The sequence below is a fragment of the Melanerpes formicivorus genome, unplaced genomic scaffold, assembly GCF_026170545.1.
Source record: "Melanerpes formicivorus ecotype bairdi unplaced genomic scaffold, bMelFor1.0.p_v2 SCAF_219, whole genome shotgun sequence".
Lineage (NCBI taxonomy): Eukaryota > Metazoa > Chordata > Aves > Piciformes > Picidae > Melanerpes > Melanerpes formicivorus.
In genome coordinates this window covers 82,429-107,160 of record NW_027142571.1, presented here as the reverse complement: position 1 = coordinate 107,160, position 24,732 = coordinate 82,429, and the positions used below count along the sequence as shown (strand labels likewise).

At 42.0% G+C, this 24,732-nt stretch overlaps 1 protein-coding gene across 6 annotated transcripts in view; it reads left to right on the top strand.

Moving 5' to 3' along the window:
• BTRC (beta-transducin repeat containing E3 ubiquitin protein ligase) overlaps nucleotides 1-24,732 on the top strand; it is a 131,314-nt gene that overhangs the window by 41,408 nt on the left and 65,174 nt on the right. For all 6 annotated transcript variants that reach the window (XM_068169727.1, XM_068169723.1, XM_068169726.1 and 3 more), the window contains 2 exons: nucleotides 10,401-10,478; nucleotides 23,997-24,086. In XM_068169727.1, coding sequence (XP_068025828.1) covers nucleotides 10,401-10,478; nucleotides 23,997-24,086 — 168 coding nt within the window. The remainder of the gene's footprint in view (nucleotides 1-10,400; nucleotides 10,479-23,996; nucleotides 24,087-24,732) is intronic.

Genomic DNA, 24,732 nt, shown 5'->3' with positions numbered 1-24,732 from the left:
TAGGTTTAATAAGCCATTCATGTTGTAGCAAAAAGCTGCAAATAGTGGATCTCTCTAGGCAGTGATCTAGAGCTGTATAATTTGTTAGCCTCAAGGTATCTGAAGGTGAGATGCTATATACGCCTTCATCTTTCCTTCTGTGATTGCTTGACTACCACCACCCCCACCCCCCCCACCCCGATTTGATGGGCTCCATAGCAGGTCCAACTCTTGTTCCTTACTCCACAGGGTGGGATTTGTAATAATTTTTTGTAACTCCTTGCTCTAGTTCAGGAGTATGACATTTTGGAGTTGGAGTAATTTTGTAATAGCAGAAGCTAATACTGAACTTTTAAACTGAAAACAGGAGAGGCTGTTGTGTTGCCACATTCAAATTTGTTCTAGCCAGATCAGGAGGACCCAGCGGTTTGTTTCTTTGCTTGCTAGCCAAATGTTATAATATGCAGTGCCTAATGTGTGATTTTCCATAGTTTTTTTAAAGAAGATTATAATGTTTGTTTTGCTCGATGTGATGAAAAGCTGGGACATGTTTGGACTTGCACTTAAAAAAAAATCAGCCATGAGGTTTTTCAACGACACTATATGGAAGTAAATGCACCGTGTGTTGGAGGTTGACTAAATTGACTCAGTAGTCCAATGGTGAATGATGCTTCCTATAATAAGTGTAACTTTGGAAGCTAGAAAAAGCACCAGAGCCTGCCTCTATGGAGAAACTACTACTGTGAGACATGCTGGGGAGGCAGAGCTGTCACCTGAACTGCTCCATGCTGACTCTGTAGGTACTTTGGAACGGTTCTAGATTGAAAACCAAGTCACTTTGGCTGTAGGTTCATCTGCCTCACATTGTCTAAGGTATAAATATGTGTATGCCTCTACATACTGTTGTATAGACAATGTGCTGTGAATTCATGTCAACACTGCGGTGAGATCACTGACTAGCCATTGCTTTAAACAAGTGAGCTACGTTCACTGTTCTGAGGAGTAACTGTACCTAAAGAGGTTACCACTGTGGGACACAGAATTTGGAATTTGTTCCCCTGTACTGTCATTTTGACTTTGAGCAGATGTCTGCTTCATAGCTTTGTTTTGTGTCTCCTTTTCCCTGTTGCTACACCAAAAAATGGGAAGCTAACAAATCAGAAAAGCATAAAACAATACAGCGAAATGAAGACAGCATGGTTGAATTGGATGCTTGGGAGCAAGAAAGAAAGCCTTGAGCTCTGAGGAGGGAGGGATATGATGACAAGTAGAGGTCTTTTTGTGTACTTGGCAGGAAAGCTCAGAATGAGAGGTTTTGGAAAAAAACAGCAAAATAATGAGTGTAGGTGATGACCAGGGATGGGGAGGGAAGGAGTTTTACAGTGATACCAGTGAGACTGCTTTGGTCCTTTGAGGGAAGTAGTTGTAAAAAGCTAAAAAGTAATACTGTAAGAAGGACATGACATCTGCAGCAAAACTGGCCAATTTCACAACCCATTTCTTAGAGCACTTGCAGCCCTTATGCAGACAAAGCTGCAATAAGTAATGTACAAAGAAAGTGAATCTGTATCTAGAGAATTTTAATAAATAAAAAGTTTTAGAAAATTCTCCCCAGGTCCATTTGCTGTTGCTAGCTCTTGTTAGTACTAGAGATAGGGGTTTGACATCCGTTTTTTGGGGTGTTGGCTTATGTTCAGATCCTGTAAAAGCTGACCTTGTGCCTCACCACCACCCCCTGCCATGTAGAGTTAAACATCAAGAAAATACTTTATTCCAGCCTACCAAAGCACTGACAAAAGCTGCAATTTCTGGGTGTGGGAGGGAAGAATCCTGCAAATGACAGTGTATAATTTTGAACTTTAGTAGTTTAACACCCTGGGAAGAGTATCGAAAATGATTTTTTGTGAAAGGAGTGTAGCAAACTGAAGGCAACAAAGAAGTGAGACCCAAATCTTGACAGATTAATTTCTTCTTTAAAAGGCTTCTGTTGCATACAAAATCCCTCATCCCAAAGTATTCATGGCACAGTTCTGCAGTGTGGTGGTGAAGTTTAACCTCAGCTAAAGTTGTTTAGAGAAGAATTTGAGCAGAGATTAGAAAGGCTGGAGAAATCGTTAAGGCTGTCCTAAAGAATAGGGAAGGAAGAATACTGTTTTGTTCAGTATGGGGAGCAGCTATGCAGGGTAAGTCACCAGTAAGATACAATCCAATGCATAGTGTTAATGTGGTTCAGAACAAGCCATGCCACGAGTCTTACATAAGTAGCCTGGTTGAATATTTGGAAATATACCAATATTATGCGTATCATAAGGTTAATTGGATGTTTTCATCCATGCTTTTTGGGAATACGCAGTTTCTGTTCCTTATAAAGAGGCAGATAGCTTTGAAGTACTATAAAATCTTGGAGTACAAGATGTACGCTATAAAATCATGCATAGAAAGTGCTGGCTATAAAAGCCTATGTGTACCTGTGTAGGTGCTGATCAATTTGTGCTATTAAGGAAAAGAAATTCTGAAGCAGACCTGGTTGTGAGAAAATGCAAATAATAAAATTCAACTCAGGGGTCCTTGAGGCTTCTTAAGCTCTAACCTTGTGATGAGGAATGGGGAAGTTGAACTGCCTAATGCAGATGTCTGTGAGTTACAAAAATAACCAGATGTCCTGATTAGCAGAAGCAAATGTTCTTCCCTTAATCCACGTGAAATTATATTCAAAGGCTCTCCGGATGTAATGCTTGTGTAAATAAGGCACCAACAAACATTGGAATAGAAAGGGCCATTGGCCAACTAGGTTGCAAGGCTTGAAAGCTTGAATATTAAAAACGAATTTACCACTGCTGACTCTCTTAAATTCACCAAACAGAAATGTTAAACAGGACTGCTTCCCGGGGAACGGGGAAAGACTGTTCTCATTAGCCATATTTTCTCTCTCTCTTTCTCCGTCTCTCTGGCTCTTGTTTGAGAAATGTGTATGAAGTGAAGCTAGCTTTTTAGAATTTCCCTAAAGGGCTTGTTCCCAGCATCTGAATTTCTGTTTATTTTTTTTTAACTACAGCTAGATCTGTGGTCTTCAAAATGGGTGTGTTCATCATCTCTTTGATATTTGTGCTGGCTTTTGGTATTTTAGCGTTAAACTGCATTTGCTGCTGTTCTAGTGATACTGACTCCTCGCACCTTTATGTCACCTTTTATAAGCAGGCAATGATCAAATTAACTTGATAAAACAACTTGATGCCATGAAGTTCCATTATCAAGTCTTGTTGCTTTCAAAGTTTGCTTCTAATTATTGGTTTGAAGGAAAAATTAGGAAAAATCTGAAGGATGCGTTCCACAGATGTAAAAGTCACAATCCTTTCCTGGTTTTCAGCTGCAAGAAAGGTTACTGAAACTTCCATGATTTTGGGCAGGATTACCATGGATTCAGACCATATGTGTGTGTGTGGTTGAGGGAGCAATGTCCTACTTTTCCATTTCCACTGCTGTCAGAGCTTCAGTTTTAAGAATTTAGGTGGTTCTTGGGCTGCTTGGGCATGAATTTGAACTTGGTTTCTTTGGGCAGCACATAAAAGGTCAGAGTGGGGGTAGGGAAGTCCCTATCAAGGGGAGTTTATAAATGTATTGGAGGAAGAAAGGCCAGGATTCTGTGCAGCTAACAAGGTAATATATAAACATGATACACGTGTATAGCAGTCTGCAAAGCAGGTACTGAACTGGAAGGCCAGGTTAGCTTCCTCCCTTTCCTTTTGCCGTATCAGTCACTGCAGGCTGCAGTTTCTCTGCCTTCTCCCTCCATCATTCTGATGCTTAGCCATAAGCCCCTTACAAAAGTACCATTTAACTTTAAACTTGTAAGAACTGGGAAACTTGTCTGTGCCTTCATTCTGGGCTGAAGTCACCCCCTTGTGCCTACGCATTGCAATTTATGGTGTTCTCTAAAAGGATCCAATCTCGGTGAATGTTCAGAGCAGCAAATGCCAAGGAGGAATGGGGTCTGATACTTATCTCTGCATTTTCATTGCTGTGGATCTCCCTGTGTGTTACAGCTGTCATTTTTGTTTTATCTACCAAACAGGCAGAGAATTGCCTTCAAACTTGCAGCTTTCCTTCTGTTTTTTTTCCTCCAAGAATGTTACCAATATTAACCTTTTATATGTAGTGACTTGCCAAATAAGCATGAATTTGAATATTTTGGGCCTTATGATGGGAGGGGAAAAAAAGAGAAGCGATCATTAAATCTTTTTAGTGGATGTTAGACCATTTTTTTTTTTTCCAAACAGTAATACTGCTTTCAGGCTGACATTGGCTATGCCAAGATTCATCCTAGCACTGTTTGAAATGGCTGAGATATTTATAAACTGACAGACAGCATTTATAAAATCAGGATGCTGACAGTCCCTTAACGGTAACAATGGCCTCGGACTCATCTATCACTTACAAAGGTTATTGGAAAGGGAACGTAAGGCTTATATGTGCCTCCAGTCTTAGATTGGCACTTATTTCCACACATCTCTCTTTTTCTCTCCTCCCTATGTCCCCTTCCACTTTTCAGTCCACTCTAGCTGACATGGGCATCAGGCAATTGCAGCTAATTTATCCAATGATTCCTTCTCCTGCTTTCTGCAAGAAATTGATGCAAACTGGAAGACCTCAAACTTCATAGCAACATTCCCTGCCTCCCAAATCTCCCCCTTCTAGACAAGGGAAACATCCTGACTGCTGGCAGGCTTCAACTGGGAAAGAATAAGAGAGTGCATTGACTGACACACTTAACCTGGGGCTGGGCAGCAGTCAGACAGGCCTTCTGCTTCCTTTCCCTTGCATATAGCACTAGTCTGCAGGCAGAATGCTGATGTACCTACTTTATTCAGTGGCTTCCTCTTGGCCGAGACAGTACCCCTCTGTCCTTGCTGAGGAGGACCAAGTGTAGTGCAGGGACGCTTCCAAGCAGCACAAAACAGGACTTTCAAGCTCTGATAAAGTGCTGTGTTCACTCAATGGACCTAGGAGCTTGAGGGTCAGGTTGTATCAACAGTTTGCAGTGGAAAAGGGGAAATGCAGTATCTGACTGGTGTGTGCTAAAGCATCTGTTTTAATGTGGCAACAGAAATACCGAGGCAGCTATGTTTGGCATTCGGTTTGCCCTTGAAGCATTTACTCTACTGTAACTGTTTGGACACTGTGTTCCCCCTGTATTATTTGCTTAGAGACCTGAAATGCCCAAGTAGATTTCCTACATGTGGTGGGATCTGCTGATACCACTAAAAACACACCCTGCCCAGGCTTCTGTTCCAGCTGATGTGTACGCATGCAGTGGCTAGAGCGAGACTTGATTGGCTTGAGGGGGTCTATTTATCAGGGAACTCGATTAAAATACAGACTGCACATGACATCAAATTTGTAATCATTTTTCCACAGCAAGCAAGCATTTTCTGTATTGGATGCAGGTGTTTAAAGCAATAGTGTCTTTTAAGGGCCAGTGCAGCACAAATTCTGGCCTTTGGGATAATGACAAGTGTTTTGCCTGCATAAACAATATATTATTTTTTGTCCCCCCCCTCCCTGCTCCCCCCCCCCGAGGTCTGCACACACCTAGTTTCCCTCAAGCTCATCATCTCTGTCAGGTTAATCAATAGGCACCGTATGGCAGAGGGTCAGTAATCAGTGTCATCGTGCCTTTAAATCGTGTTGAAAATTTGCTTAAAGCCTGGGCCAATTAACATCGAGATGATGAATGGATGGGTAGATGGGAAGAGCCTGGCGCTCAGGGGCTTTGTGAGAAGGAGATGCTCAGCTGTTGAGCAGCAGACACCAGCGAATAAAATCAGCCATTCATGTGAGCTCAGTCCACCCACTCTTAATGATAATGTCAATCTAGCAAAATATATACACATTGGAGTTGTCATGAGTTCATAAATCAAAGGAGTTTGTCAAAGGCATTCAGATTAACGAGGCAGCAGCAATAACAAGTCAAATTTGCATAGAGAATTGCCCGAATCTCAGTAAATTATGATCCTGTTTTTCATTTGATTATTTGCTAATGTCTCAAGAGGGAGAATGATTATATTAGCATGCAAAATCTACTCCAGAAGTAGAAATCCGAGGTATAGCAGACCAGCACACGATGACAATTAATCAGTTTCTGCATACTAGCATAAATGCACAAGGCCCAGAAATGAACTCCTTTTTTTATTATTATTTCTCCTTGCTACTGATCCAAATGGTTCAGCTTGACAGAGACTTTATATTGCTTTAACAGTGTTCTGAATTGTGCCTGCAGGCAAGACATAGTTATGCAGCTATAACCAACCTATCCATCTGCCAACCAGATTGGAATTCTCCTATCCAAGGCTTCCATTAACCCCCACTGACAGCTCCAAACAGGATTAAGAATTTGAAAGCATAAAAAATAGTTGTGCTTTTCACATAGACACATGCTTCTCCCCACCTCCCCACACTTGGAAAAAGGCTGCGTCTGTACTCTTTTATAATTAGTGCAGGGTGGAACAGCACCAAAGAAAGCCTCCCCCAGTTGGCAGGGCTTTCATTTCCACCACGACGAGCGAGGCGGTACTAAAGGTAGCTCTGCCCAATTGGTAGTCCCTGGGAGTGCATTTCTCTGTGTATTATATCTCGTTCCCAGCAGTGTTTTGCTGGGCTGGGTACACAAAATACTGCATGTCGTCTCCCGTCAAACACTTCAGGCTTGGGATTTCATGTGTGTTGCAGCCCGTTGTGGTTTAGCGGCGGAGGAGGCTTGGTGGGAAGAGTTAAATAGTGATAATTTTGTAGTGGTCTTTAAGACAACCTGCCATGGAGTTACGTTCTGTTAATTACAGGCTGAAGTTTTAAATGCAAATCAGGTTTAAAAGGATCTCATTACAGGCAGTAGCCATTTTAGGAAAACTGAGCTATGGAGGGCAGAGCCTCTTTCCAGGAATCTCCTGCTAGAGAGAAATGTTGAAGGTTACAAGAACTGTGAGCTTGGGTTTCCTGGCTTCTCTTCCCAGTGCTTCCACTGTCATTGTGTGACCTTGGGCAAAGGAAAAAAAAGTCTACCTGCCAGTGGAAAGGTGGGGGCAGGGGAGCTGTGTTTATCTTACCAAGATTGATCAGTTTGTGCTTTGGAGACTTCAGCACTTCTCAACTTACCTTGCCTGTGGCTTGTTCAAAAGGAGTGACCCCCTCGAGGCAAGCCCAAATGGTTTCGGCCAGCTTGGCTTTAGTTTACGAAGGAAGGCTTGCCTGTGGGATTTAAAAGTTTTACCTGATGGAGGTTATGGCTTTTCAGCTTTCTGTATGCACCTGGTGTTTTTTGTTTCTTTCACCCTAACAAATTCCATCGTTCCTCTCCTACATATAGGAGTATAGTCAGTGCAGATCTTTAATATTCCTAGTGAGTACACTCAACTTACCGTCTGGATACCAAATGCTTCTTTCCAGGTCTGTGCCTGAGATGTGTATTTCAGTAACCACGAGAGGGTGCTCCGAGCAGTTTCTCCCTTTGTCTGCCTCTCTTACGGCCGAGAGCATCAGTGAAGTCCTGCTGAAGCAAACCTTATTGTGACCTCGCACATGTTTCTCCCTCCTCCCACCTTGTTCAGCAAGGAGAAATATATAGATGTACTGCTTCAGTCGATTACATTATGCTCTTCCCATGGCCACGGCTAAGTGTTGCCACATCAGATGAAATTCACTTCCACGCAGCTACAGTTTGTCCTGAAATAATGCAGGGTCTGGTACCTGCACCTGGATTGATGGGTTTCCTATTCCTGAGAAATGAGCGGGAGTTATAAACATCTGTGCTGTTTCTTCAGCGTAATGCTTTCCAGTCATTCTGTCTTCACCGAGCGTAACTTACTTGCCGACAAAAGTGCACGAGCAGCGCTCCTCTTTAATAGTCTGCTATCGGAGCTGCTGTGTTGGTGCTGTAGAATGGTGAGACGCCAAGCTGTGAACCACCATATGCACTTGGCAGTCTTTGTCTGGTCTTTGTTCAGCCAACCTCTTAGCCTTGCCACCTATAAAGATAATGAATGCAAAACGGTCCTCTGCTTGCTCTTAAAATTAGATGCTCAGCTTAAAGAAGAAGTAGATAACCTGATGCTCTGCAGTAACTAGAAATTTCAAAAGAAGGGCTGACAGTTCACCAGCAGCACTGATTTTTTTTTTTCTGCTTTTTGATGGTTTTTTTTGAAGGAGGATCCTTAATGGCTTTGAAATGCAAGAAGAATGCAAGATTTCACTGTCGTAGAAACATTATCTGGAAGGGGAAGTTGTTTTGGCAGTTGTAGGGAAAGGGAGTAGGTGCTGAAGAAAGCATCCAAACATTGTAAACAACCCTCCCTCATCCCCACACAACAAAATGCATTTCCTTGAAATGTGTGGTATCTCACTTCAGATTTGTTTGTCTCACATTTGGTCTTTTTCTCCAAAGCACAACAATTAAAACGCTTACCTGAATCGGTCACTTACTAAACTGTATTTCATGAGGAGAAAAGAGCAGCTTTTGATGTACTTTTTGGAGCGACATGATTCTAGCTTGTATGTTTTCATGATCACAGACCTTCCTAAACTGCATGTAATGTAATAACTTGGTCCTTGCTGAGACCTCACATGAAAACTTTTAAAGGCTGTCTGTCCTCTTACAGCGATTTATCAGCCAGTTTAGGATTGATTTCCATTTGAAAACCCTGGTTACAGCATCTCAGATGTCGTGGTGCCTTGCAGGTTCTATATCTATATGTTTCAATAAAAAAATGGATCCAAAATCACTTGATTTACACAGAGCTCTTCTGACCAGTTTGTGACATCCCAAGTGTTTTGTGTGTTTGGTTTGGGTTTTCTGGGTTTTGCTGTTGTTGTTTGGGGTTTTTTTGGTGTTCCACTCACTGCCCCCTTGTCTGCAGTTTCTTGGCAAATGCTCCCTACCCCGGCCCTATGTCCTGGCTGTGTCTTTTTTCCTCCTTCACCAGACCAGCAAACCTGAGCTGCCTAGATGAAGCCTGATCACGCAGCACTGCAGTGGGCACACAAGCACACTGCTCTTCTGATGGCTTCCTGCAGCCTGCTTGCTTTCTGCTAGCCTTACTCTGCCACGCTGGCTGTTCGCAGGGCCCGGTTCCTCCTTTGCCAACAGATGCCACTTCTGTCTCCTGAGGTGTTGGGCTGGAAGCTGGTTGGCTCTGTGAGAAGCCAGGCAGAGCAGTGCTCTGTGAAGGACAGGTCATTCAGGGGAGGAGAGGGCACAGGTACAGAATGCAAACTTCTGCATTAAAATACACACTTCTGAGCTTGTTTGCAAGTAAGTGGGAAAGCGCTGTTCCTGGCAGAGCTCTCCCTAAGCAGTCTTTCTGTATCTCTTTAAAACCTGTTTAGTTGCTCACTACTGAATGCATGGGAATGTGGCCTAAGGCTATGAATACTGTGGTGATCAAACTGATTTTCGATGTGTGTGTGGGATTCCCCCAAAGCTGGCTGTCATTACTCTGTCAAGGCGATGGCTGAACCCATGCAAAGGAAAGCTTTCTTCCAGAGCAGATGACTTTGGCAGTGCAAACAGGATTGCTACCACATGCCCATCAGTTTTTAACCAAATGTTTGCTACAGACTCTGCGTGTCCTGAGATAAACTATAGCCTGTCTGCTCCAAAGCAGGTAATAATTGGTTTTAATCATGAAGTTAACAAGAGAAGAGAGTCCTGGTGGTCTTTCTTACAGTGGAAAAGCCTTTGTATTTCTTCGTCTGCTTTCTCATGTCTTACTGATACTCTTTATTTGGAGGTGGCAGCTTAAGTTTTGGAGCATCCTATCTTTCTAGAAATTGTACATGTATGTATAGTCAAGAGTCAGAAATGAACAACATAGCCATGACACCATACCCTACCTCCACAATTTATTTGGTTTGTTTTAAAGAATCTCCTGACAACCTCTCACTAGAATTTAGGTCTGTTGTCATTTTGCTATGATTTTTGGCCACCAAGCAAACTCAGTGCAATTAGTAGTTTTCAGGCAGGTTAAAAGCACAGGGGCACAGAGAATGACAGTTGCACCCTTTAATAACCTTTTGTTTTCAACAGGTTCCACTGTTTTAAACAGTTCTGGGGTGTTGAGCAGCAGTGCAGTGGCATTGCTGTGCTGATCCAGCCACCATTTCATCTTTTAAAAGTGGCCGTTATTGACAGTTTCAGATTAAATCCCTAAAGCCAGGCTTCTTTGGTAGAACCTTGCACAGTGGTGCATTGCTGTGTTGAGGAGGAGAAATTTCTCTGCCAGTAGAAGCTGTTTGGCTTAAAAGAAGTTGTTAACGTCTGAAATATGTGTGTGTAAAATACTCGCCTGTGTAGTACAGATACTCTGCTTCTTTTCTCCTTGCAAAGTGATATTAGGGATAAGAACTGAATTAAAGCTTACTTTCTTTCACAGAACTCCTCTGAGAGAGAAGACTGCAATAATGATGAGCCCCCTAGGAAGATCATTCCTGAGAAGAATTCACTTAGACAGGTATGTGATCAGTCTCTTTAAAAATGCAATAAAACTTTTTAGCTGTTTGAATCCTTAAATGCTTCTGGAAGTTGAAGTCTGACTTGTGCTCATGGAAATTCTTTCTGTTCTCCTTTGAGGTCTGGACAAGTCACACTGTACTCTGGAAAATCAGGCACAGAGACTTAGCTTTCAGAAGAGTTTGATGATGCTTTCTAAAGAAATCTACACTTCTGTATAGCACAATCAGCTATGACTTGCCAGTTATACCTTTCTCCATTTGGTGTTCATCAAGCCCTCTTCAGGCTTATTTTCTGTAATTGTTCCCGGGTTTGCCTTGCATCAGGTCAAGAGTCTTAAGTGTTCTACAATAGTTAAGCTTTTCATTGCCCTTGAAGGTAAATTTTCATGGAGGTGATGTCCAGGCTAATAACCTCCAAAATATTGTTTCTTCCATACTCATATAAATCAACGGGTTTAAAGAATGGTCTGATAAGACATGATTGACAGGCTGGACAGATGGGCAGAGTCCAACGGCATGAGATTTAACACGTCCAAGTGCCGGGTTCTGCACACAGGCCACAGCAACCCCATGCAGTGCTACAGGCTGGGGTCATAGTGGCTGGAGAGTGGCCAGGCAGAGAGGGACCTGGGGGTACTGGTCAATGGTAGGCTGAACATGAGCCTGCAGTGTGCCCAGGCAACGAAGAGGGCCAATGGCATCCTGGCCTGCATCAGGAACAGTGTGGCCAGCAGGAGCAGGGAAGTCATTCTGCCCCTGTACACTGCACTGGTTAGGCCACACCTTGAGTACTGTGTCCAGTTCTGGGCCCTTCAGTTTAGGAAGGATGTTGACTTGCTGGAACGTGTCCAGAGAAGGGCAACAAAGTTGGTGAGGGGTTTGGAACACAAGCCCTATGAGGAGAGGCTGAGGGAGCTGGGCTTGCTTAACCTGGAGAAGAGGAGGCTCAGGGGTGACATTATTGCTCTCTACAGCTACCTTAAGGGAGGTTGTAGAGAGGCAGAGGTTGGTCTCTTCTCCCAGGCAACCATCACCAGAACAAGAAGACACAGTCTCAAGCTGCACCAGGGGAGGTTTAGGCTGGAGGTTAGGAAGAAGTTCTATACAGAGAGAGTGATTGCCCATTGGAATGGGCTGCCCAGGGCGGTGGTGGAGTCACCATCACTGGAGGTGTTCAGGAGAAGACTTGATAGGGTGCTTAGATACATGGTTTAGTTGAGTAGATGGTGTTGGATGATAGTTTGGGCGTGATGGTCTTGAAGGTCTCTTCCAACCTGGTCTATTCTGTTCTGTTCTATTCTGTTCTGTTCTAATTTGTCCTCTATATGTGGTAAAGCAAATTTCTTAACTGTTTCAGAATATTATTATTTTTTTATCCCCATGTTCAACAGAGAAAGTCTAGCTTGCGATTTCTGGGGAATTTAAGTTGGATTTAGTGATTTCAGATCCGTTTCCACCTTACTCTTTCTCCCCACTGCAACCTTCAGGTGGCAGGAGTAAAAATACGTCTGTCCCTCAGCTGCCCAAGGTTGTTGCCTGGAGTGTCAGAGTAGAACTCTTGATGAACGTGACTGAAGTGAGTGCCCCAAGCCACATTGTGACAGCTGAGGAATTGGCACATTGCTGTCTGCATCTCAGCCACAGGAGCAGCAGTCTCAAGAAAAGGAATAAGGTGGTACTACACTGCCCCACTGCTTCTATTTCCAAGAGAAGTGTAGGTCAGGACCATAGTACAGGAAGAAGCATATTTTTGATATCGTGTTTGTGCTCAGAGTTGTTGATTTTTGTTGTTGTTTATGTTGGTTAGCTTTTTAAAAATGAATAATGTGTTGAAAGTGTTTGACTTTGTGGGAGTAAGTCTTCTGAAGGACTAGATGTGGCTAAGAGAGGTCCATCTAACAGTTGTAGCCCGTGTAAGTTTTAGAGAAGCAGCATTATGTTAGGCTAAGGAGTGAGGTCCCAGATATTGCTGAGAAGGATGACTTTGTGTAATTGATTAAATATGCTACATCAAACTTAAAATGTTTCTGGCATTTAGCAACTCACAGTGAGAACTAGAGGAAGAAGGCAAAGCTACTGGGTCCTTACCGTGTATCACCAGGATAGCCAAAATGGTCCCCAGCACACTAGGAAACGTCTTTGTTTTTTTTTCATCTTAGAATTATCGTGTTGATAACGAGCCTTCAGGTTCATCAAGAAAAGATGTATGTATCTTCTCCAGGAAAAGGTTTGTAGTAAGAGATGTTGAGTCAAAAGGAACACAAATTGCCTATTGTGTGTGCCTTCTTATCACACTGAATCCTTCCTTAGGATTAAGGAAGAAATAACTCATAAGCAGTACTCAACAGGTCAAGAAAGTATAGTTTGAGTTGAGTTTCCCTTCTGTTTTATTTCAAACTGCAGAAGTATTCTTCATGTCCAAGGAAAGCTGTCTTTCCTTGGGGCTCACAATTTGTCATCACCAAGGTGACCAGATACCAAGAACAGGCCTAATAACCACTTGTACTGTCCTGATAGTTCATACTGGGAGTAACTCAGGTGGACGTTGTTTACATCAAAGATGTTAAGCTGTGTTTCAGGGCATAGCTGAGATGTTGTATCAGTCTCTGTCTTTGTGTCCAGTCTTTACAGTAACAGAGGCAGAACAAAGTCCTTGGATATTCTGATTGCTATCTGGGGCCTTTTGTGTTGAGAAGAGTCTGTGTGAACAAGTTTTGGTGTTAAAGCAAGTGCCCTTTTATTTAGATCATAAGAGGTATTTGTCTGTGACTTTGTGCCTGTTGTGGAAGGAATTTTGGTTCTTCATGTAGGAATAAATAATGATGAGTATTTTGGAAGCTCACATTGCTCCTCTTCTCTGTAGGGGCGGGTAAGTGGAGAGTTTTCTAACTCCAGTAGCAGAAATCAGACACAGGTGTAGCCATGTGCCCATAGACTCACAATGAGTAGAGTCACTGTGGAAAGACCTGCACTGCCTGCAGAAAGGTATGCAGGGTAGCTACCCTGTCTCACATCTATCCATACTTTGTAAAACAAAAAGGTCTGACCTGCAAACACTGTCTAAGCAGTAACACACAAAAATGCTTTCCACCTTAGTGGATAGATGCCAACTTGGTAAATAAATACTGAGAGCACAGTTTCTATTTGCTGTCCCTCCCTTAAGACACCACTGCTAAAATTTTATCATTGGGGAACATGTGTAGAGGAACCAAATGTGTGTATGTGGGCAGAAGAGGAGTCTGTTCACTTAAATGGTCTTTTCAGTGAAAGTGTCCACAAGGTCTGTATTTTAATTTTCTAAAGCAAATCAAAATGAGATGCATCAGCGCACTTTAGCAAAATGATGATGTCATGACATTTTCAGCTGTTGACAAGTTTAAGTGAAGGTGTGTTAACTTTTCTTGCCTTATTTGCAGTGCTGGTATTTAGCCTTAGCCATAAATGTTGTCTCAGGTGGGCTTGTGGAGCAGACATACCAGAAGGCAGAGATAATAAGGAAGTGTAATGGCTACTTAAACATCTAAATTTGTAAGCAGTGGGTGAAGACACCCATTGCTCAGTGCTGTGGACCTTCTTACTAGGAGAAATACTGTTCTCCTGCTGATCAAAATGGGTTTTGGGGAAGGGTGTCATCAGAAGTCTCAACAAGTGGAGCTGTGTCCTTTGTGTGCTGGAAGTGGGAGGCACGGTTAGGCACTCATAGGTGCATGAGGGGCAGCAAGGCAGAAGAGAAATTGAGATTGGCACTGGGAAAGGAGACAGAAAAAGGTAATGAACTTGACACTGTTATCTGGAGCAGTAAAAATATCTAAGCTATGACAGGCTTTGAAGTAAGGATGCAAACATTCCGTTGTTGTGGAGCGCTCGATCTTGAAAAAGTTAAATCTTGAAGGGGTAAGCTGAAAATCCCAGTAGGAAAACAGGCTTCAGGAAAAAAAAAAAACCAATGACAAGTGGCAAAAAGTTTCTGGCAACTTTATTTAAGCTAACAAACGAATTTTCACACTGCAAAGTTATAAATTAATTTTAATAGGCTGATCCAGATGGTCCATTTGGAAAATGGATAGCTTGATCTGTTGAAAATTAAACTAAATTTATCTCTCTCATACTTCAAACTGAAGTAAGCGTGAGAAGAGTGCCCATTAAGTCCAGCTCATACAGATGGACCGGCAGGTCACACATGGGACTAATCTGATTCATTTTAAAAATAAATGCATGAGTTATTGAATCAGGTTCCTGCTTCAAGCCCCGCGTGCGAGCGTGTGTGTGTGTGTGTGCGTGCGAGCGCGCGTGCTGCCCTTTCAAAGGGACTGGCAAATGCTTCAGTGCCTTTTTAACCTGTGTGTTTCCATTTTAATTCAACTTCCTTGCCAAAAACCATAATTAGTTTTCAGTGCCTATCATTTAGCGTTAGACCCAAACACTAGATTGATTAGGTCAGGCATTTGTTATTTTAAGGGCTATGTCTCCATTCTTCATTTATGAAGAACATAAACTCAATAGTCTTGGGGAGAGAGCCGGCCTTTAGAAACGGGGAAAGGGAAGCTCTCTGGGGGCCCCTCCAGCCTTTTAGCTTCTGGGTGTTTTTAACAGAGCCATGAATGCAGATTTGTAAATTTATTGCAGTGCCATCTGTTTTTTTTTTTTTTGCAGGAACCGTATTATTGTTGGCTCGTATCTGTCTATTGTGGTGGTCACTCCCCGGGAGCTTGCCCTCATAGTCCTAAGGAAAGTGATGAATAGTGGAGGTCAACATGCATAGGTCACAGGGCAGCTGTCCAGGGCTGCCCTGAACTTGATTACCCCGCTGGTTTTTAAAGAAGATGGGCACAATGCAGGTTGTTTAAAACCCTCCCTTCTCTTCGGTGCAGCAATAATGAAGTGCCTTTTGCTGCTGTGGTTTGTCTGTGGGCGAAGGGTGCCTTGTGGGGAAATGCTGGCAGCAGCAAAGGCTGCTGCACCCTACCCCCTGCAAACCTCACAGTGGAATCTGCTGGCTTTCTGGGAGCTTCCAGATGGAAGTCCAGGGGAAAAAAAAAATTGCTGTCTGTTACCCCATCCAAACAGGCCCCTTAGCATTTTCAAGAATTTTCCCTGTTACTGTTTTGACTCAGAATATTGCCTCAGTTCACTCTTGCAGAGTTGAAACAATTCTGTAAAATCACATGTAGCACCTGCAACACGCTCTAGGCAGGTTTCACACTTAAAATTGGCAGTCTGATCATAAGAATTTAAAGCCAATACTCAAGCAAACTGTAAGAAGCAGAAAGTGGCTAAAGAAGGTAGAGCAAAGGAAAGATGAAAGTGGTAACTGTCAACCATTTACTTCCAACTGGTAGCCTCATCTCGCTGCTCAGGGCTCCTTTCCAGGCATATATCTCCTCCAAAAATATTTCTTTCATGCAAAGTTAAAGCCATCTTTACCACTGATGAGGAAAGCTACATGGTGGAGGGCGAGTGAGGGTCCTTCATCTTCCTCCTTCTCACTCCCTCCAGGGAAGATGCTGCAGCTCAAACATGCCTTTTGTTGGAGAGTTGGCCAAGGCAGAGTGTAGCTGGTTTATAAAGTTATCCTGGTTACCTCATGTTTTATGCTGTTAATGCTTGCTAGTAAGGCGTTGCTGGTTGATATATCCTTAATACATCCTTAGTCTTTAAAGATTTTTCTGATTATTTTCTTTATTTTCAGAAAACAAACAAAGTTTCCATTCCTCTGTGACACTTAATGCATGTTAAAAAAAAACAACAACTTTCCAAGGCAGGTTGTGCTGGAGTCTAGGTTACAATGGGAATGCTGCCTTGTGGCAGAAAGGCCACTGGGCTCTTTCAGCATTAGTGCTAATAGGAATCTGTCACCCTGCCGCATTGCTGCATTCCTCTGTAATTGAGTAAATTGCAAGTGTTGTCTGCTTCCCTCCTGCCCTTTGTATCCATGTCCACTTACCATCCGAAGAACGTGGGCAGTGATAAATAAAGCACTGAACAGGGCTCTCAACTCTTTGAAAGCAGCATGTTGCCAGCCTCCGAGTTATATTTCTTTAAGTGTTTATGTTTTTCAGTATTCTTTCTCTTGTGTGGCTGGAACCCTGGGGATCCAAAGCCATGAGAGAGGCCAAGAAGCTAACAAAGTAGCTGTCCCCTTGTTAGCTTGTTCCTTTCTTCTTTAAAAAAACAAGATGAAAACCATCTGGCTCAGGGCCTTACATTTTCCTCCCCCATGCACCTCTATAGATGAAGAGTTTCACCTGCAGTGAGGGTTTACATTGATTAGGGAGGGAGCAGTAATTCAAGCCTCCATCCACTTCAGTGGTACTTTGCAGTCTTTAAAGGTGCTGACCCATTGAGTTAAACTGTCAAGGGAGGATAAAAAAGGAGCTTCATCCCGGGAGGTAACAGCTGCCAGGTTTTCAACACCTTGCACGCTGCTGGAAAAATGTCACAAATTGTCAATAGAAAGAAAAATCACTTGGCTGCCATCTTCCCATAATGACGTGCCTTATAAAATGAAAGATTTAAGGGTTTAAAAATCAGCAAGTAAGCTGTCAGGGAAAAGAAATCCTGAGGGGTTTTGAACAATGGGCCCAACAATATGTATCCCAGAAGACTGCAAATAACGCATCCAAAAGGGACTAAGCTGATCTGATTGGGATGACCATGATTGTCTTTGCACAGTGGGACAGGATGGAAGTGAAAGATGCAGCAGCACAGAAGTCTAACATTACCATGCTTGTATTAACAACAACAACAAAAAACCCAGAATAAAAGAGAGGGGGGAGGGAAAGGAAAAGAAGAAAAAAAAGTGATTCGTGAGCCAGTGAACTGAGAGAAGACATACTGTATTTCTGCTCTTTTGAGGACAATTTGTTCTCAAGCAGCTACCAGATGGCTAAATACCACGACATTTCCTTTTGCCTCCCCCCCCCCCCCCTTTCTTTTTTTCCTCTAACAAGCGATCTAGTTCTCCTTGTGCTTTGTTTTTGTTTGTTTTAATGCTTTTACGTTGCTGAACAACCCCATGGTGTTCGGGCATTGTGGCATACTCTCTCTCTCTTTTTTTTTGGTTTGTTTGTTTCCCTCTTGTGCATTGATGGATGAGGAAAAAAAAAAAGATCTCCAGCTTTAATGTAATTTCAGATAACAGGCAGATTGGTGTAAGGCTTTTTGTTTGTATTGTCTTGAGGTTTTTTGTTTTAGGGGCCCTTTTTTATCCCCTCTCCCCTCCCCCCCCTCCGTTTGTTTTAGGTAAGTCATTTTAATTGTACTGAGTAATTAGAAGGTACACACAGCCAAGGGAGCTTTGTTATGGTAATTGCTCAAGAAAACCCACTCCCCAACTACCATTGCCATGTGTTGAGACACGTCTTCCCTCTAGTGGCAATATTAAGGACTCTGGCTTTCACAGTCGGCAAGGTGTAATTGCAATATGACAAACTGTGCTTTAGGGAAAATCCTGTAAACGATCTAATTTTTGTTTGTTTGGTTGTTTTTTTTTGTTTGGTTAGTCTTTATTTTGTGTTAGGACTTTACGTGGAGGTTACCCTTCCCGAAGCCAGGCTAGGGGTAACAAAAAGTTCACCTTAAGAAGCTAATCGCAGCGAATCCTGGGTAATGTCTTACAGCTTGACTTAATTCCAGGCTGCTTTTTAATTACCTGTTTATAAAAACGTTTTTAAATTCGTCGAGATTACTTAATTTATTTTTTTTCCAAAGAAGCACCTCATTTGAAATAAATAAATAAATTGCATTTGTTTTAAATAGTCCATGGGAAAGACCTTTAAAGGGTAATTAATGCAAGTCTCCTAAGACTCTGAGATGAAAGCGATCTTTTCAAACCTGCCGGAGTGATTTGTTTATATAACTTCCCACTTCTGCTCGAATCCTTCTGAGTCTAATAACATTTTTTTTTTCTCCCCCACTAACTGTTTGGCAATTTGTGCTTAGCTACAAAAGCCCTTGTTCAAGAAGAACAGTTTAATAATCTTTTCCCTGAAAATGACTTGAAGGGAGGGTATGAGTTTTGTCTTTTTGCTGTGTTTTTATTAGTGTGATCTTTCTCTGATAAATCATGTAATTATTAACTATTGGGGGGGGATCTTATTGAACTCCTGGGTTGCAGCTTCTATTAAAAAGTGGAGTTTTGTTCAGGGACTGGGGATTCTCGGAATAAATGGCCAAGGAAATGGATTTCAGCTGGTGGAAAAGCTGCACACACACACAGACAGAGTTCTGCCTTGGGTTTGAGGCTTCAGGTTGGCGTTCAATATTCATCTAAAGTCACACAGACAAGAGCAGAGATGCTTATGTGTTTGTGTCAAAGAGCAGGGTCATGCTTTCTTTAAAAAGAAAAATGTAACCAAAGATACTTACAGAATGAGATCAGATACAGCTCTATCTTTAGTGAACCATAGTCTAGCATCTCTGGGGCATTTTAAGCCTTTGGCTGGGGGGGAATACAGCTTTGTGGTTCCCCTGCTTCTGACATGATTTGGTGCTCCCATATATTTGTAGGGTGGGATTTTTTTTTCCTTAGAGCTTGTTTTGCTATAGGGCTGCTTAACACTGTTCTCAAACGGCTTTTGCAAGGTTAAAGGAATGCAGCTTGGTAACAAGTTTGTGTCATTTTAAATGTATACCTCCCAGTAAATAAGGAGGAGCCTTGCAATCAATCCCTTTTAGTGTGTTATATGTTTCACCTGACAACTAAACCCTCTATTGATTAGCCATTACTTTGTTAGATAATCTCATGTCATTGAAGCCCCTGTAAAAATTAAACTCTTTAAAATGTTTTACCCTAGCAGCAGTGTGAAAATTGAAAACTTGTTCAGAATTACAGCCAGCTTCCACAGAGAAGGTACTTTCAACAAACTGGTTTTTGTTTGCATGCTTTATATGCGGTGTAAAAGCATATTAAAGCACTCCAACGCAGAGCTATCTGCTGCTGGTGTTGAACCAGGCTACCATTTCAGACCATTTTTCCTTGGTGAAGTAACCTCTTATCTTGATGAAGGGTGAGGAGAAATGTGAACAGTTATGGTGCAAGTTAGATAAGATTTGAAAAAGGGTCAAGCTTTAAAGGTGAGCTTGAGAAACTTACTTTTCTGAGGCTTGGGTCTGATTTTGATGGTCTTGGTTTTCTTCCAGGTTAGTCAGTGTTCCCATAGGCACTGGAATGAATGAAAGGTGGTGTTCTGATGTTGCAGCATAGTGTGAGACACCATCAAATATTTCACCTGAAATGTAGGGCTCTGCATTATTGTTATTACATATGGTATTCACTCTGCTTTCAGTTAGATCCACTCCCTAGGAAGTGCTAGTGTACAAGCACAAATACACCATCAGATGAAGTCAGATCTCCATGTCCAGCAGTAATCTTGTGTCTCACAGCAGCCAATAACTGCTGCCTACAGAGAAATGTTAGAAGGCAACCATATAATCCTGCCTTCACAATATATTCTTCCAGCTTGAGAGAGTCGTTAGCCATTGGAATGTGCTGCCCAGGGAGGTGGTGGAGTCACCTTCCCTGGAGGTGTTCAAGAGGGGATTGGACGTGGCACTTGGTGCCATGGTGTAGCCATGAGGTCTGTGGTGAAAGGTTGGACTTGATGATCTTTGAGGTCTCTTCCAACCTTGGTGATTCTGTGATTCTGTGACTTGACTGCCTGAGTCAGATGTGGCTTCTTTGCAACTTTATCAATACATTTCCACTGAGACCTATTAAGCTGAGTGACATTACCTGTTTCCCCCCTGAACTTGAAGGGAGAGCTAGACTTTTTTCCCTGCATTTTTGCTTTAAAAAATTTGGAACCTATTGTAGAAGATGCATGTGAATCTTCTTTACCTTTTTTTTTTTTTTTCATTCCACAAAACTAATAATGAATTCATCTGAGAGACTGTGAAAATAAGAGCAAAAGGACTTTGTAACTTTGCAGACATAATGACCATTGAACTGAAGGTTATTGCATGTTTTGTTCTCAAATCTGCATTGTGAGGGGCACTTCTTTTAATATGTTTTGTTTGTTTTTTGCAACTACTTTCATGAAGAGACAGAGAGCTGCTGAAAGACTGGTCTGGTTATTTGGCATGTACATAGACCTTTATGTAAAAAAATTACAGTGTAAAAGTTGATTCTCACAGTAAAAGCATGTTCTCTCCTTTGTGGCTTGAAAAGGTTGTGAAGGGGGAAATGAAGTGTTGCTGTCATGTTGTCAAAGACCAGAGAGGTATTGATAGAATGGGAATGCCCAGGTCAGTCAGACCCAGTCTGCTCATCCACTGCTGACTCCAGCACTGTCGGTGGCTGGTGCTTTTCAATGAGAACAAATGGGTCTGGCTGCTCTCTCTGCTCCATTCCACTCCTGCATCATCTCCCACTGTTGCACTGGGGATTTCTGGGGGATATCTCTGCCAATTACTCTATGGACTTGCTGCCCAAGAGTTTATTTAATCCCTTTTTTCACTTTCTGAGGTTGTTTCCCTCCACTGTGTCCTAGGGCTGCAAGCTTCAGAAGTTCACTGCTTGCTGTGTGAAGAAGTGTTTCATTTTATCTGCTTCACTTTTATCCTATACTAGTTTCATCAAGTGTCACTAGCCTTGGTATTGTGCAATGTGATGAACGAGTTATGCTGGAAGTTCAGTGCATGGAGCAAAGGAACAAAACCCTAAGTAATACATTGTAATAATTATTTGTATCTACATTGACATGCATACAGCTTTTGGGTAGTGTCATAGTGAGCTTCCTTTCTTCTCAGAAAGTTCTAAGGGTTTTGATGTAGTATTTCACATGGTGTGTTTGGGTTGTCTGCTCTTTTCCCATTTGTAAATGTGAAAGGGTAACACTGGCTTTTAAAAAGCTGGCTTGCTGCCAAGGTTTGTTCATACCTGTCTTGAGAAGAAAAAGACTGACATGATCTGAGTTCAGTTCATGGTTCAGTTCATGGAGCCACAGGCTTCCTTATTGCTTTCAGTAAATGTTTATGTGGCTGAGCTTTTAATCTGCAAAGTGGAGTCAGTAGTAGCTTTCTTCGAGTCAGGGCTCCTCATAAAATTTGCAGTATGTAGCAGATAAATTGGGCTGAAATACTGCTACTGGAATTAAATTGAAAATGAAAGAAATCACATATTTACAAGAAATGGGTTAAATTACACATTAAAATACTGAACAAGAATCTTACTAACACTTCATGGTTTTTCACCTTCAGAATCTGATTGAATTTAACTAAAATGATGCTTATAAAACGGAGTTTGCATGGTGCTGTCTGAATGTCAGTGTGAAGCAGACGGTGTCAACTTTCTGTCCACCGGTTGGGCTGCTCCATATAAGCCACAATTTATAATACTTTATGCCATTCTGATCTTTCTGCTGAGGAGAAAGTTCTGTGCATACCAAAGTGATGGTTTTATGATGTTGGCAAATATTTGCAAGAGGCTAAAGTGGAGTCCATCAGACTTCTGTTTGCTTGTGGCCTAATCCCAGTTTGAACCTCTTCTGCTGAAAGATGTACTCTGTTCATCCACATGACACTTTTAAAGGATTCATGTATTTGGATTTTTGAATTTTTCCTCCTTGATACAGAGTCAGAAATTGCTAGCTGGCTGCTAGTCAGAGCAGATATCAGTGTTACGACTTGTAAGGAGATCTACTGGAGTCAGGATATTCTGCATTCCTGTCTGTCACTGGTTGTTTTCTGCTTAGAGAGCTCACTGAGAAATAAAACATGAACTGCTAAAGCAATGGAGAAGATAGAGCTTCTGCACTCCTTTTTGTTTCTCTTTCATGGTGAACTTTAAAGGGGCTCTGTAAGGAGGCAGGGTGGGAAGGACTGTGATTTACTTGAATTGGCCCAAGAGTGTCTGTGCTTTGCTGGACCAGTATGAGCCAGTATACCATCTTCCTATGGTGGGCAGGAAGGAGTATTTATTGAGAGGATCATAAGAACTTAGGTAACTAATGTTATGAACTAACTGTGAATGCTCAGTTCCTGTCAGTTGGTGCTTACGGTGCTCCTGAGCTGGAGACTGTTATGAGCACTGGGTTTGTGGACTTAAATCCTATTGCTCAGCATAGCCCAGTTTTGATCTCTTTGCGTTCCTGCCTCTGAAGAGATCCTTTGCAAAATGTGCTCCTACTGGTTTATGTCTTGCTGCTGACTACATCTTGTGCAGAGTCAGACCCTTGCCAGACAAAAAGGGGAGATAATTTTTTCGTGCATGGTGCTGAGGAAATCTGGCTTTGATGACGTAGCTTTAGAGCAGATGGAAAGGTTTAGGAGCCCTTTGCGTGCCAGTGTTGCCCACAGGTTTTGTAACCTGTGGCAGGCTTGGGGTTGAATTAGTTTCAAATCAAACAAATAGAAATCTGTAGCAAGCCCTGAAAGAAGGCTCTTGACAGATTGCCAGTGAGTATTACAGGGAGAGAACCCACAGGCAGTTCACTGTGAATCCTTGTATGTCCTTCCCTTAAGGCAATGTTACAAATACCATGAATGTTTTACTTAGCACTCTTGGAAATGTCTTTGTAGCAAGTTTCATTTCATTCTCTTTCAACATGCTTCTTGGGTTTTCTCTGCACAACTATTTGAGGTAGAAGCATCTCTGTGGTCCACTTAACTACTCTTGCAGGAAAGCAAGTTTGTGCCAGCTTTTGGGCACTTTCACTTGAGAGCAGTTTCCTGTAAATGGCAACAGGCACTGGGGTGTTCTTCCAGTACTGGAGCTCTTAGGTGTGCTGCTGTAGTCCTCCTCCTACTAGAGCTTATGAACTTAATCAAGTAGTAATGAAAAATATGTTGAAAGTGGTGTTGGGGGTAGCCTTCATTAGAAACTCCTGAGCTCTTCAGGCATCTCAGTTTAAATGGACAACTCAACCAAGGTATAATTTTAAGCACATAAGTACTATTCATATATTACCCTTAAAAATAGAGGAGACTATGACTAATGTGTTGTGCAAACACTCCAAAGTCTGCAGCCCCACAGGAGGATCTCCTGGGTTTAAAAAGAAAAAAGGAAGGGGGAGAAAAAGGCAGATTCTACTAAAAGAGAAAGCCTTCCAAATTTGGGAAGATTTAAACAAGTGAGATGTGGTACACACTTTGCTCCCTTCCATTTACAACCTTTATACTGGCCCATGTACTTCTACCTGTTAAAGACACAGGATGTTTATTAACATTGCACATATGTTGTGATAATGTTGAAACCACCTTGCTTTAGTTGTGTAGCATTTTGCAAAAGACTGAACAACTGAGATCGGATATTGTTGCCTTTTTCAAAGGAAAAGAGGAGAAAACCAGAGTTTTCTTTCTTTGTATCTCAGAACTATAAAATTGTGCATAGCTTCGCAAGCAGACGAGCCTGCCCTGAATATAGGCTGTTGCTGTGAACTACTTTATTTTGGTTTGAAATGTTTATACCTTAGGAAAAAGGAAATGTAGTAGAGTTGTTGTGGGTTCCTGTGCCAAAAATGTGGTGCCTGAAAGAAAATCGTGTTCTTCTATTCATAACCATTTAAATCTTTCTGCAGACCTACAACAGCTGTGCCAGACTGTGCTTAAACCAGGAAACAGTATGTCTAGGAAGCACTGCTATGAAGACTGAAAATTGTGTGGCCAAAGTAAGTAAGAGAATGACTTTGGTTTGGAGGGGGGTTTAGCAGATTGTTCATTGTTAATCAAAGAAAAGTTCTTGTTAAAAATTACAGTTAGAAAAAGAAATATTTAAACAGAAGGCAAGTATTTTGGGGTAGGCTTTTCTGCCCTTCAGTGCAGAGATTTCAGACTTACTGTTTTTCTCTGTTGGGAGTGTTTGAGTCCTGAGCTATGTAGGATTGAAGGGTTCATTCTGCTATACAAGTAATAGGCTTTTCCAGTGGGATGATCGATGCCTGCCATGTTACTAGCTGTGGCAACTTCAAATGATAAATATCCAGATACATGCTAAAAATACTGCGTGAGAGCTCTTTGTATCATGGTTCACTTTCTTAGCTACCAGGAGGGAGGAGCAAAAAGATATAACTTTCAATTAAAATGCAGTAAATGCTGTATTAAAGAGAAAGGGAGGAGGGAGATATGGCAGTCAGAATGGTAAAAAGAGGGAATAAGTTAGCCTGTCAGAGAAAAGCCATTCCTTGAGAATTGTAGATGTGATTGGAAAAGTGCTATTAGCCCCCTTCTTGTCTTAAAATTCAGTATAACTAGAGTAAATCAGTGTACATGTAGGGCTGTTTGTGAATGGAAAACTCTTGAACCATGATGTAATAT